The following is a 15,498-nucleotide window of genomic DNA, read 5'->3' as shown; positions in this document are numbered from 1 at the left end:
AACTTAAAAAATTGTACAGTTTGGTCTTAAAAATTAAAATTTGTTAAATATTAAAACACTGGATGGACATAAAAGCTCTGAGCTTGATATCAAGAGTTGCTTAACTTTTAGGAAAAAAGAGACATTCATCTCAGAGATGTCCTTTGTTACTTTAAACATGATAACTGGGGTTCATATGTTGCTCAGTAAGTGCAGCCCATGCTTTATGGCTGTGCAGCCCAGTGTTCAACCCCCTGGAACAGGGTTTCAAAATCTGGTGTCTGATTCTCTTACCTATTTTCAGTGTCTTGTTCTGTAAGTCAGTTTTGCCTAGAATTTTAAAAGGTATTTGGGCACCTAAAATGTAGGTCGGTGCCCCTTTCTACTGCTGTAAGCAGCTGGATACCTGCCTACTAGAAATATCCATTAACCATGTGGAAACAGTCACGAATTCATGCTAGCAAGTTATGATCTCTAAGATTTTTAGACCATCAGCATGAATTTGGGCTTGAGCTAGTTTCTCCTGCTTTTAGTACAGTTCTTTATTAACACATCTGAGCATCTTCCAGACTCAGGCTGGCCCGTACACCTGCAGCTCAGGTGGTAAGCATGACTAGTGAGAGGCTGCTTGCACCAGGCTGTGATGATTCCTGATTTGGGATATCAGATGATGAATTTAATACTGTTCCTGCACTGGAGCAATGCACTGAAGCTAGATGCTGCTTTATTAAAGAGAATAGTAAAGACTTTGGACCTACCAGGGATAAGAAAAATTGATGCTGTTTTCAACAGTAATTTTAATTTCATTTGTCTGTTTTATTAGCTAGTTCAAGTCTTAGAGGACAGGTATTTCTCAGGTGGCATGACCTTTCATGAGAAGTCAAAATAGCCTCGACACTGTCCTACCGTGGAAAGCCCAACAAGAAGAATTCTGCTCCAGAAGATCAGCAGGGCTTTGGCCATGCCATGCTCTTCTCTCAGAAGGGCTGTCCTGGCATAATAACTGTTCAGAGATACCTATGCAACATGTATGATCCACCCTTCAGCCCTGCAACCTGACAGTGGAAAAGCACCGGGGTTTCCCAGGAGGCAGAGCAACATACTCCTTTCTGTTGGTGCAACAGCATCAGATATTACTGAGCTACATTCAGCATTTGTCAATCTCAGTATCTTCAGAATTGCAATGATCTTATTGTATCCTAATGATTCTTTAATATACTATGAATCATTTTGTGGGGAAAAAAAGAAACATTTCTGTCAATAAAGACTGAGTAATAGCAAAGCCTGCGCCCTTTATGTGTGGTTGACTAAGTCCACTATGGCCACTGCTTCATAATGAAGCTGATTTTTTTGTCTTTCAGACCATCCAAAAATCTATAAGCATGAGTCTGATGTCCTTTAAGGACTTCAAGAAATTCAAGAAGACATTGGTATGGTTAATAATATTAGTGAGCTGCCTTTAGTGATAGTTTATAAAGGCAAGGAATTATCAAATCCAGTAATTGATTCTGCAGAGATTGTTGGCATGAAACTGCAAAATTTGGGGATTCTTTGAAATAAGAGTGACAAGCATAAGAAAGCAAATTGCTCTTCTGTCCTGCTATTAAATCTGTATATCCTGATTCTTTTTTCAGTTGTTGGCAAATTTGATCCCCTGGGGGTTATTTTTCCTTTCCATCATTTTGGAGTTTCTGTAGTAGGCTTTCTTAAGCCTTGTGTAAATTACAGGCTAAGTTTTAAAAAAGGAAAAGAAAAAAAAAAAGAAAAAAAAAAAAGAATGCTGTGTGGATCTATTGTCAGCAGTTTTACCTGCAATGAAAATTTGTGCAACTGCCACCTTCATTATCTATGCCTTTTTCTCAAATTGTGGAAGAGAGCAATGCAGTTTTCCATATTACAAGCTCTCATAGTCACTGGATTATATTGTTTACACTGTGCAGAATTACCTTATTGTCATGTATATCACATTTTCAAGACAAGAACAGGAAATTGTATGTTTTGCCTGGCTGCTATTCATTCCTCTAACAGGGTATCTTGTAAAGTATGCAGTCCAATTTGTTTTCTCTTGATGGCTTTCTGGAACTTGCATTCTTATTGCTGTACAACAGCTCTTGGAAGATGGTATTTTTGTGGAGTTGTCTTACCCAGGGGTTCCATAGGGTCCAGAGACAGACCATACGTTGAAAATCCTTACTTCTGTCATGCTGCCATTGGCTGTATAGAAGAAACATTAATGAGCCCTGAGGGTAATCTCGTCCTGAACTTTGTAACTAGAAGAAAGGTATTGCTGATGAATGTGATTATGTGTGGGAGTAAAGTATGGCCCCGTGGTATTAGAGCAGGAGCAGAAGGTAGGAAGTTCTGAGTTTCTCCCACACCAGCCACTTGGCAAGGCTGACAAAAATTTTATAATCCAATGTCTGTGGCTAAATCAGCACATCATATATCATTATCTTGAGATATCATCTCCTGGCTGATCATATCTGCTTTGTTAATTACTTGAAGGATCGGAGAGTTACCGCCTTTTTTATTTATTTTTCAGTAAATGGACTTCTTAATGTTACTTAGGTTAATGTTTGTATTTCTTTTGCAGGAACAGCATAGCAGCCTCCGCTGTTTGTGTTTTCAACCTGAGTGCCATAACTCAGGCCTTTAATGGACCCTTCAAATACCAGGAAAACTCTCGCTCTGCTTGGCTTCCATATCCCAATCCTAACCCTAATTTTCAGGTACAGACACATGCGAGAAGGACAAGAGTTTACATGAGGTTTTTTTTCAAAGTGCTGTATGTTCATAGTTAGTAAGTCCAGTTTTGCAGTCTGTTATAGCCTAACACCTTAAAAAAATTACCAAAAAAAAAAAAGGCTTAGGAGCTTTCCTTATTTCAACATACTTAATTTTATCCTTCCACAAAATAATTCAGGTTGAAAAGCAGATGTGCTTTGAAGGGTGTGAGAAAAAAGGCTTAACTTCACTCTTCTGTCAAAATGAAACACTATAGTTATCTGTCAAGGTAACACTAATTCCTGGCTGAAGTACGATCAAACTGCTATTCTCTTTTACATTGCATTTGTACTATTAGAATCTGAAAAAGAAGTATTATTTGATGGAAGAAAGACAGGGTGTGAGGTAAAGGAGGAGTGGTCAGGGTTTTGTATATTTTCCTGTGCAAGGTGGTCCACACTCCCTGAAGAGTCCGATAAAAAGAATTTGACGTGGTATGGCCCTCATTTGAACTTGTCAGCCTCAGAGGGTGTAATTGTAGTTGGCTGACAGCGTAAAACTAATCAGTCCAAAGTGGGCCACTCAGTGGAACTTTCTACAGAAAGAAATGGGTATTTCAGGTAAGCACATACACATTGTTTTCTTCTGCATAGTCACAACTCCTACTAGGACAATTTTACTGAGTGTGATTCTAGCAAGGGAAATGGAAGGAAAAACAGCATTAATTGAGTGCTTAAAAACACCAGCTTTTCACCAAGATACTTAAGTGTATCCACCTTTATCCACCTGTCACAATCCCTTAATCTCAATGCAATTTCACGAGGTCAGTGCCTTCCCTATCTTCTTGTAAGGGTCACGGGATCTTTGTAAGCATGAAACAGAATCACCCATCGAGGACTGTAGGTAGTTTTAATTACTTCCTGATATGCAAACAAAGGAAAATAAGGCACTGAATTTGCTCTGAATTACAGGCCAGAGACACCTTACCTTTCCTAAATAGTGTGTTTGGCATTAGCCCCAAGTGACAAGACACCATTTAAGTAAGCCATATTGCAGAGTCAGGCTATATTTGCATATAGCTTTTTACATATTGTAGAAACATTTGTACTGTCAAAATAGTTACAGTAAGAGGGTCTAAGTGAGCCTAAATTTTTGAAGGAGAAAACCTGAAGAAAGGCTTATGTAAAAATCTTATGTTCTTTCTGACTAGGTGAGCAAGTCCAATAAAAGTTATTAACCTCTCCCTACAGACATTGTATTAATGTGTTGATAATTGTGAATGCTTTGTTAATTACTTGAAGGATCGGAGAGTTACCGCCTTTTTTATTTATTTTTCAGTAAATGGACTTCTTAATGTTACTTAGGTTAATGTTTGTATTTCTTTTGCAGGAACAGCATAGCAGCCTCCGCTGTTTGTGTTTTCAACCTGAGTGCCATAACTCAGGCCTTTAATGGACCCTTCAAATACCAGGAAAACTCTCGCTCTGCTTGGCTTCCATATCCCAATCCTAACCCTAATTTTCAGGTACAGACACATGCGAGAAGGACAAGAGTTTACATGAGGTTTTTTTTCAAAGTGCTGTATGTTCATAGTTAGTAAGTCCAGTTTTGCAGTCTGTTATAGCCTAACACCTTAAAAAAATTACCAAAAAAAAAAAAGGCTTAGGAGCTTTCCTTATTTCAACATACTTAATTTTATCCTTCCACAAAATAATTCAGGTTGAAAAGCAGATGTGCTTTGAAGGGTGTGAGAAAAAAGGCTTAACTTCACTCTTCTGTCAAAATGAAACACTATAGTTATCTGTCAAGGTAACACTAATTCCTGGCTGAAGTACGATCAAACTGCTATTCTCTTTTACATTGCATTTGTACTATTAGAATCTGAAAAAGAAGTATTATTTGATGGAAGAAAGACAGGGTGTGAGGTAAAGGAGGAGTGGTCAGGGTTTTGTATATTTTCCTGTGCAAGGTGGTCCACACTCCCTGAAGAGTCCGATAAAAAGAATTTGACGTGGTATGGCCCTCATTTGAACTTGTCAGCCTCAGAGGGTGTAATTGTAGTTGGCTGACAGCGTAAAACTAATCAGTCCAAAGTGGGCCACTCAGTGGAACTTTCTACAGAAAGAAATGGGTATTTCAGGTAAGCACATACACATTGTTTTCTTCTGCATAGTCACAACTCCTACTAGGACAATTTTACTGAGTGTGATTCTAGCAAGGGAAATGGAAGGAAAAACAGCATTAATTGAGTGCTTAAAAACACCAGCTTTTCACCAAGATACTTAAGTGTATCCACCTTTATCCACCTGTCACAATCCCTTAATCTCAATGCAATTTCACGAGGTCAGTGCCTTCCCTATCTTCTTGTAAGGGTCACGGGATCTTTGTAAGCATGAAACAGAATCACCCATCGAGGACTGTAGGTAGTTTTAATTACTTCCTGATATGCAAACAAAGGAAAATAAGGCACTGAATTTGCTCTGAATTACAGGCCAGAGACACCTTACCTTTCCTAAATAGTGTGTTTGGCATTAGCCCCAAGTGACAAGACACCATTTAAGTAAGCCATATTGCAGAGTCAGGCTATATTTGCATATAGCTTTTTACATATTGTAGAAACATTTGTACTGTCAAAATAGTTACAGTAAGAGGGTCTAAGTGAGCCTAAATTTTTGAAGGAGAAAACCTGAAGAAAGGCTTATGTAAAAATCTTATGTTCTTTCTGACTAGGTGAGCAAGTCCAATAAAAGTTATTAACCTCTCCCTACAGACATTGTATTAATGTGTTGATAATTGTGAAAGCACCCCATAGAGTACATGTAAAGATGACAGCCGGATGGTTGTGTAAAAAACAGTTTAAGTCTATACTGTACTGTTGGTGCTCATCTCTAAATCCCAGTCAAGACAGAGGTGTTGAAGAAAATTCTTGCTCAGATAGTCTGGCTGATTTTAATATGGCGGGTACTTCATCAAATTTACAAGAGCATTGGCAACAGTAGTATCATATCTCATTGAGCAATAGCTTTGTAGGCCAGCGCTAATGTTAAAAGCTGTAATGTGGCCTTTTACAACACAGTATTGAAGTCAATTGACATTAACTGATCTCTAAGTATCATTAGTGATGTCAAACTCCTGTTCTTTTGCAGGTGCTATCTTTCATTCTGTTGAACTTTCTGTTAGGTTTCTGGTTCCATAACTGCAGCATTGATGTATAGCAGAAGCTAGTTGAATGCTTAGGAATAGGTGTAACCATTATCTGTGACTTGATGGTGCATTAGAGTGCTTACTGCTCATAGATGGGATATATTCATTGGCTGTCTCACTGGTTTCTTTCCCAGAAAGGGCGATGTTCCTTTTGTAGAGTGTTTATGATAAAATATCAGAAGTTCTGTTTGTGTAGTCTTGGAAGTAGTTTTATCCTCAAGAGTATTCACCTATTCAACAATAAGAGACAGAAGTATGTGGTTTGAAGGAAGACTACTGCTATGTAGTGGTAGTTACATCAGACATTGTATTTCCAAGATTGGATTATACTAATGAAATATTTTCCAGATTAGAATACTATTGGAGTCCCAGTTTTGAGGAACACTTTTTCTGCAGAGATTGTTGCTATTCTGTCCCTGCTCACTGCAGGTGTCCCTGCTCACTGCAGGGGGGTTGGACTAGATGACCACTAGTGGTCCTTTCCAACCCTAAACATTCTATGATTCTATGATTCTATGATTCTCTTTACACAGGACCATTTCTATCATAAGGCCAAGGACCATATATATTTCAGTGTCCTATGAGCATTCCAGCTGGAATCTTTCCTGCTTGATAGTTTCAGAGACATTCTTCTTTGGCGTGGTTTATTTTTTTCACTGGCCTGACATGCAGGGTGCTCACAGAGCAAGTAATTGTTTCCTGCCAGTTGCTTAACTGTCTTTCCTCATCATATGATTTCTCATTATGCAATTATTTATTTGAGTTTTTTTTAACATTTGTGGATTTGGAATGATCACTTAATTTCAGATTGAAAACATGGCAGTAATGAAAAAATAACTGATAGGGTTTTGCACACAGTATGATTTTGTTCATGCTGTAATTCATAGCATAATCTATGACATAGTAGAATAGAATGAAAATGTATGACTTAGGTAGGTATGCCTTTCACAGCACCAACATATTTGATAAATGTTGTGGAGTACTGTTTTAATTTTCTGATGCAATTATGCAAGAGTAAACATGTGGATGTTTACATATTCACATGCACTAAGCAGCTTTCTCTTGTGTCCTCAGTTAGCTGAAGACTTAAACACAAGGATGCTAAAATTAACTGCCACTTATTTTGCTCTGTTTATTTGTGCATGCAATTAGTGAATGCTTTCCTGTAAGGAAAGAATACAGTTTTCAGATAATAAAATATGGTCAGTTCCAAAGCAAAAATGTCCTTGCCGTGGATAACACTTTGTAGTTAGAACTCCACACTGTCCATTCTTGGTTAGTGAATGCGGGGTCTGAAGAAGCTGCTAGAACTGTGTGTGATGCTGTGACCTGGGATTTCTGTCAGACCCTGGCTGTGGTAGGACATGGTCTTTCTGTTGCAAATTTGTTATGTCTTTAGCATTGTGTCTATATAAATTATAAAAAAAAAAAACTATTCAGAAAATTATGTGTTGGGTGGTATTTTTTCTCCTTCCTGCCCTGTGAACATAGGATTTAGCAAAACATTACTATAGCCCACTTGGGGTGGTCAGTCTGGTGCCCTTCCATATTGTTTAGAGTTAGGGAGCCTCTGCAGTACTGCCTCAGGAAAGTGGAGCTTCCTCAGTCTCTGTGTGGAGAGTCTTGTCAGCACCAGAATGAGATCTGGAAGTGGAATTCCACACTGGCACTACAAGATCTACTCTTGGTTTTTATTTTCTTGTGCTGCAAATTAGAGAGTAAACCAGTTATCATCGACGCATATAGTAATGTTACTTTTCTGTGTTTACAGTGTGGCACCATGGACCAGGGTTTGTATGTAAATCTGACTGAGAGAAATCTTCAAGATGCGCAAAAATTTTTCTTAATGCATGAGGTCATTCAACCAGTTATTCCAATTCCTTACTTCATGGAAGACAACAGCCGATTTTCCCATGTGGTTGTGGATGTCGTGCAGGGCAAGGACATGCTTTTCCATATCATCTATCTTGCCACAGGTATGAACTCTGCATTGCTGTGATAACTGCAAAAGTTTGAGTTATATGCATTTCAATGTTCTGTGAATCAGTTATAGAGTATGTATAGTACACCTCGAACAACAGCTTTTCCTCTTTGACAGCATTAACTCTACCTTCTACCTTTTCTGAGTAAATTAATTTAGCACTTTGCAATGTCTTTGCTTATATTATATTGTGATCTCAAATTTTGGATTCTGTTTCCTATTCTTTGAAGGTGAAGCCTACATGCTCTTGAGGAAGCAAATGGTTAGAAATTTTACAAACGTGACTTCACAAGTTTCTCTGTCTTTCATTCTTTCTATGTAGTTCAGAGTACAATCTCATGCAAAACGATATGATTTAGGATCCTCTGAGGTAGAAGTAACTCTACAAATAGCAAATACGGTTACTTCTATTGCTATTTCTAACTTCTCTGCTCACAAATATTTTATTACCTTTCCTTTTCACGTCATTTTTAAGTCATTACACAGTTTTACACCCTGCCTTATTATTTGTCCATTTATACATGAACTTAGCAATGAGCGAAATATACTCCTCCACCTAAAATTACCTTGGTTACAAGTGTTGCTTTCTTGGTTTAAAATTTCAAGCTTCTTAAAAATAGTGAGGGTGTCAGAGAACTGTTTTTGTAGAACAAGGATGTCCCCAGCTGAGACTGAAATTCTAGGTTGGAATAACATGTTTAGAGCCTCGTGGCATAAGACTTAAGGTAGTTCTCAAATACTTAGTTGCATGCACATTAGTGGGGGTTAGCTCTTCAAAGCAGTGGTTTGTTAGTGTGCATAGATTTGCTAATCTTATTTATTTGATCTATCAATCAATGATGTAAATTTCAAAATTGTGATTGATTTAGTAGAAACTGGATCAATCCTTTTAATTACTAAAATTATGGTTTACTAATGAAAATTGTATATTCTATAGCTTATCACTTATCAAGAGCACAAGAAAAATGTGCATTGTGATTCAATATATGATTTGTTTCCTTGAAAGCATGATAACCGTTTTTCTTCAAGTCTGAAGAAAATTTATAGTAATTTGGTGCATTTGGGTGAGATGTATATTTCTTTGCATATTATCCTTGTAGCATTATCATTGTGCTCCTTGAAAGATAGGCAGTAATCTAAAAGCTTTTAATAAGTTAAAACTGTGCTTGGATCTGATCAATTTTAGTCAAAACAGCCTGCTGGTCGGTAAATCATAACATTTTAAGTAAAATCATGCCAATACTAAATGCTGTTTGTATTGTAGAGGTCTCCCGACAGGAACTGAATTACAGAAATATGTACTGAATTGGTTTTGTATGAAGAGACTATCACTGCATTGTGGGATTTTTATATTAAAATTACTTTACAATGGCAGCACCGAGAATGATGTCATTTGTCATAATTCTGTTTTTCTTCAGTCTTCAGTTTCCTTTACTGTGTTTCCTTTTTGTGTTTGATTCAGTAAGTGAGGATCTAAAACTTTGCATTTCATGATTCATTAATAAACTGTGTTCAGTAAAGGTTCTAGGTTCTTTTAATGTATCTTTCTTGCTGCTAAAGAGATGTAGCTCCTATACTCCTTATGATGTATACTTGCCTCCCACTTTTATTCTTCTCTGTACCTCTGGTTTTGGTCATTCATGGAAGTAGGATACTACTTTAGCTGGGTCTTCAGTCTGATTCCAGCACATACTTTTATGTAATTGAACAGTGTATGTTTTATAAGTGTGAAAAATTGTATCATAAAAAAAACGGGGTAACAATATAGTGTTCTCAAAGTTTTCTTGACAGAGCCAATTCTATTTCAGTTCTATTTCACTTAATCACTGTGGGTTTTGTTAACATTCCTTCTGCTACCTCCCCCCCCCCCAATTGAGTGTAAGTATTAAGCTTTATTTTCCAAGAAATATTAATATCCACTTCTCAGAAAAATTATCTTTTTGGTAGATTTTGAAATTAACACACACATGTTTATATATAAATACCATACCTACAATACATAAGGGTAGGTTAGAAATCCGAAGATATACCAAAATACACAGTTTAACTTACTTAAAATCTTACGATTTGAGGAGAAAGGCAGTATTTTTACCTTCTCTGTGGTGCAGGTCATAATTTTAATTTCATTATATTGGTAGTAATGCAGCATCGTAGTTCTTCATAGTCCTATCTTTGCTTATGTAGAAGCTGTGGAGCAGTTAGCATTGAGTGTGTATCCTAAACTACATGTACAAAAAGATTATTGAGAAAACACCACTTCTTCTGTAAACAACTGAAGCTAAAAGGCAGCAGCCTTAAATTTGGAAATAAAGAATAACTTTAGCAGCAGACCAAGTTTAATAGCTTTGAATTCATCTAGTGTCTGGCCTTATACCTGCATACAATGTCATCTACCTCAAGCTCCTAACACTATAAAGCATGTGTATGTTTGGGAGAAGTACAGTCACTACCAGACTGAGAAAGGTTGTCATTACTGTATCTTTTCTGATTTATTTTATTTGCATTATTAAAAGTGTTGGCAAATTAAATTTGGAGTTAAATTTTTGCCACAATGCTCCATCTTCAAAAGAAGTAAAAGGAATGATCTGGGGAACAATGGGCTGGTCTTCATTCAGGCCCTGGGAAAATCAAAGAGCACACCTCCTTGGAGCACACTTCTGTGGGCACGTTATATAGAAGAAAGTGATTGGGAACATTAAGTATGCATTTCCCAAGGGTGAATCACACCTGACCAACCTGGTTACTGTCTGTGGTAAAATGGCTGGATTTATGCATGAGGAGAGAGCAGTACCTCAATTTGAGCAAGGCTTTTGACACTGTCTCCCACAATGTTCATATATCTACATTAGGATGTATGCTCTGTATGGGTGGACAACTGCATGTATAAAATCTGCTTGGATGTCAGGCTGAGAGGCTGGTTGTTAATGGGATGTATACAGGTGGTAAGGAGATGAGTACTGTCCTGTTTAACTTTTCAATCAGTGACCTGGAGGAGATAACAGAGTGCGCTCTATCAAGTGTGCAGTTGACACCAGACTGGGGTACCAGTAGTTACACTGGAGGACAGCTCCTATTCAAAGGACCTAGTCATGCTGGAGGGATGGGCTAGCAAGAACCTCATGAAATTCAACAGGTGCAAATATAAAGTCCCAGATCTGGGAAAGACTAATTCTGTGCAATGATTGAGGCTGGGGACTGACTGTCTAGGAAACAGCTCTGCTGAAAGGACTTGGGGACTTTGGTAGACAGCAAGCTAAACATGAGCCAAGAGCATGCCCTCGCAGCAAAGAAAACCAAGTGTCTCAGGCTGTATTAACATAGCAGATCAAGGGAAGAGATTATCCCCATGTACTCAACATACTTTAGACCACATCTAATTGTCCCCCCCCTCCAATACAAGGACATTGATAAACTGGAGCAAATTCAGTGGAGGGCCACCTTCTGTTGGGGACGACGGTGTGGGTGTGAAATACCTACAGGGAATCTATGTGAAGAATGGAGCCAGGCTCTTCAGAGTGGTGCACGGTGGGAAGACAAGAGACAACAGGCAAAGAGTTTCAGATTGAATACATACTTTTCACTCTGAGGACAGTCAAGCACTGGATTGGATTTCCCAAAGAGTTTGTGCAGTCTCCATCCTTGGAGGTTTTCAAGACTAGACAGCAACCCAGTCTATGTTATAGCTAGCCGTCCTTTCAGCAGAAGGTTGGACTTGAGACCTCCTGATGTCCCTTGCAACTTAAATTATCCTCTATCGTATGCCAGTACAATATGCAGATCGGTTGGGCTACATTATATTGTTACTGAACCCTGTGATAATAGATATTATTGCACTTTCTGCTGCCAAAAGGGAATTGCATTCAACTTTAATAGAAGTACTAGCAGTATGTAATTTACATCTACCGGTGTAAAGCAGGATGGATCCAACCCATGCTGTGTGAGATATACTCTGCATAACTTTTGTGGTTATAATTCATTATAACATTCTTACAAAAATTGTATTTTAAAAGGCACAAAGCTGATTCAGTGGAAAGGTAGGCATATAGATTGGATTGCATACAAATGAATGCTCTGCTGTCTTTGTTATTCAAAGCAAAAATCCCATTCTTTGAAGCAGATGGGCAGTAGTTAACCCTCCCCCCCCCCCCTCACATTCACTTACCTATCCACCTCGTTATTAGAATCAAAGGAGAATAAACCTGACCATATAAAAGTGTAATCTAATTTCGTTAAACCTTAAGTAGATACAATATTACTTGAGGAGAGACTGGGAGTAAGCAAACAAATGCATTAATCTACTGTGTCAACAGTCTTCATTTCCTAAACCTTTGCCAAGTCATCATTCTGCTAGGAGATTCTGATGTGCTGGGATTTAACAGCTACTGCTCATATCAAAAAATACTTTAGTACTTTGGAAACACATCTTAATCTTTCGCTGCACTGACTTCTAACACAAAATGAAGGGGTGTGTCTATTCCTGCACATTTTGTTTTGCTTAGAACTAGCAGTGCTGCTGGCTTTAGGCAGGCAGAAATCCCTGAAACAATTTTCAGTGATTCAGAAAGGAAAGCCAAGGAAAGCATTCACAACAATTCTGAACTAAAAATCATCCATAATAATAAGATAAAAGTAGAGAAAACTAGACTAGAGACCAACCCAATATTCTGACAACTTTTCAAGTTTAAAAGACTTTACCTCCTTCTTCATTAGAAAAAAATCAAAGCAAAATGGTGCTATGTATGTCATAGTTTTGTTTCCCTCCCTTTTGTCCTTCTCCCCCCACCCCCATTTCTTTCTCCCTTTTATTTCTCCCTTACAATTTAAATGCTGAGGTGTCCCATGGTTAAAAACTTTGCCAGTATCAAAAGACCTTTGAAACATTTTTCAGAAAACAGGATGCTGCAGTAAGAGCAAGTAGGCCTTATTTAGAGGACTGTTGCAAAAGGTACTGATTTATTAGAATGAATAAGAAAATTATTAGGTATGGTGTGTCTAGTTTAAGGGTATTCTGAAAATAGTTTCTGGTTGCTGTTTCTTGGGAGTTCAGAAAAGGTAATATTTGCGCTGTGTGAAAAGAAATTTTAAGGCCATGTTTTAAAAATGACTTGGTGGAACATTTCTGCGTTTTCCTTGTTCTTCAGTCCTAGTGGACAGAGGATGTCCCCTCCATATCCTGAGTAGAAATAGTATATGCCTAGTAGTGGATCTTGATTATTGGGATTTATAGTATAGCACTGATGAAATTAGGGTATGGCTGACTTACAAAGAGAGTATGAAACCTGAAGAAAAATGTATTGTTGGCTACATTGCACATCTCTAAAGAGTGGGTTGTTCACTGAACTGAACCTGAATTTTTATGCCATAAAGCCAGGTTTTATCTGAGACTTAAGCCTCAGTCATCCTCAGATGGCTGGAGAATGTTACTACAGTTTTTGAACTTCCCTTTCCAAGAAGTTCTACAAAGTGCTTTTCCCTGCTCTTAAGACCTCAGAATCAGAGATAGAAATGCAGAGACTAATGATAAAACTAATTCTGATGAAACACGTACAGCAGTCATTACAAAGAAGTGGAGAGGTTTCACGAGGAAATTTCAAAATATGTTTTTTGAAAATGCAGATGGATTTTTCATACATTTGCCTTTAGAAGCATTATAACAGGTAATAAATCTCCACAAATGTAACATTTGTCTCATGAAGCCCGATGTTGTATGTTACCTAGAAACCAGTCCCAACCTCATGAAGCGATTTGGAAGTATGCATGAAACTCAGTTTGGAAATGCTATTAAAACAGTTGGTATTTCTCCTGTTTGTCTTACTAGATGGGAGTAAATTGTTGCAAAGTAGTGCACTATTTGATTCCTCTGTGATTTTTGTGACAATTCTATCTTTTTTCCTTTTGTTTTTCTAATCAATACACGACTCTTTTTGCTAGGGAACAGCCCAAGGTCTTAACAAGAAAAAAAGTTATGCGTGTGTTTTTGCTAAAAAATCTCAGATGAAATACTGTCATTTTCCTGGCAGACTACAGATTCTGATCAAAGTGTGCAGCTTTCACAGTTTAATGTGCATGGTGTCATGATATATGTAGCAATGTGAAGTTACGGACCTTAAAATTATAAGCAAAACCATATGCTTATATGTGTTTCGTACATGGTAAAGAGAGCAACAAAGCTTAAATTGACTGCATTTTTTTTTCCAATTTGGTGCTATTTCTGACTGTGTTATCTCAAGTGCGCTGAAGTTATTGGAAGTAATCTGCAGGTAATTTTCATAGAAAGGAGCTATAGACTTTTCCTCTCAGTCTGAGAAGTACCTTTTTAGTCTAGAGACTTCAGTATAAATGCAGTAATAATAATGATCAACATAGTTGTAATCTGAGTCACAAGTCAAGTGTGAAAGTGGTAGGTAGTCTATTTCTGTGTATTGATACTTTCTAGTTCAAAACCAGAGAAACGGGGAAATCAGTGTGCGGATGGACAAGGGGGCATATGCACTGTGGCAGGCAGTCATCACCTTGTAAAACTATTTCTCTGCCATTGGAACAGAAAACATGGTTGCTTTCTTTCTTATGCCTTTCCTTGAGAAAGGTATAGTGTGCTTTTACACAGTTGTAAAGCACCCCTGCAACAGTTTTAAAACTACTTCCCTGTAACTTCTTACCCTTCTGGCCTTATGCAATGTCATTTTAAGAGGCTTGAAGCAAGGACAGTCAGCAGTTACTCTGCTGTCTAAAACTGGTGCATGTTGGAAGACACCAGTCTTACGGCAACATTATGATCGTAACATTTGTTTAAAAAAATCAAGCAGTAAACCATAAAATTAATAACCTTATTCTCTGTTCCTTTTGCAGTGGCCAGTGGCCATTACCTCTGATAAAGGAAAACCCTAGCTGAATGAATACTTTATTGATATTATTAGTCTTTCCAGGAAATGTTTTGCTGTAGAGTTTAAAAAAAGATTTTAAAAGATTGCTTGGTTTTGTCTTCAAGAGTTTAATGTTCACTCTGAGATTTATGCTAATGTTACTAAGAATGCTTGCTATATATTCCTGCTAGAATATTTATGTTATTTTCCATGTTGAAGATTTTTAAAGACAAAGCAGGATAGTGTAAACCATAGCTGGTTTACTATGTAACATGAACACAGAAATGTTGATTTGCCACTGCCTTGTCTATTGTGTCATCTGTACTGGGCAAAGTGGCCTTAAAATGTTACCAAATGAGAATGGTCATGTCTAAAGTCCAGGCTGTGTAGTTATAAATGATACTATAGGGCTCTAGAGTAGCAAACCTGGCACTTTAAATGTCCAGTAGTACTGATTTCCCTTGGCTTTATCGCTGTGTGTAGAGATAAATCATTCTGCCAGCTCCAGTTGGAGAGTGCTAAAGAGGTTTCTTAATAAATACATGACTCTATCTAGAGCTGGTTAAATTATTAATTGACAGCAATTTATACGTAAGAGTCGTAGCCCTTTATTTGGTTAACAAATTACCCACCGCTTATTTGTAGTAATTTTTTGTTACTATAATGAACCCATAAATAGGTCATGATTTTGATCAGTTTATTGCTGATACTTGCTCATATTGTTTGTTCGTATTTTAGATAGAATGT

General features: G+C 37.6%; 1 protein-coding gene across 1 annotated transcript in view; it reads left to right on the top strand.

Annotated features, from left to right (window-relative positions):
• Positions 1–15,498, top strand: part of SEMA5A (semaphorin 5A) — a 254,009-nt gene that overhangs the window by 113,782 nt on the left and 124,729 nt on the right. The window contains exons 8-9 of the mRNA XM_009638754.1: positions 2,573–2,708; positions 7,679–7,883. Of these exons, the coding sequence (XP_009637049.1) occupies positions 2,573–2,708; positions 7,679–7,883 (341 nt within the window). The remainder of the gene's footprint in view (positions 1–2,572; positions 2,709–7,678; positions 7,884–15,498) is intronic.

This window comes from Egretta garzetta, unplaced genomic scaffold (genome assembly GCF_000687185.1).
Source record: "Egretta garzetta isolate BGI_Z169 unplaced genomic scaffold, ASM68718v1 scaffold264, whole genome shotgun sequence".
Lineage (NCBI taxonomy): Eukaryota > Metazoa > Chordata > Aves > Pelecaniformes > Ardeidae > Egretta > Egretta garzetta.
This window is presented reverse-complemented; position numbering and strand designations above follow the sequence as displayed.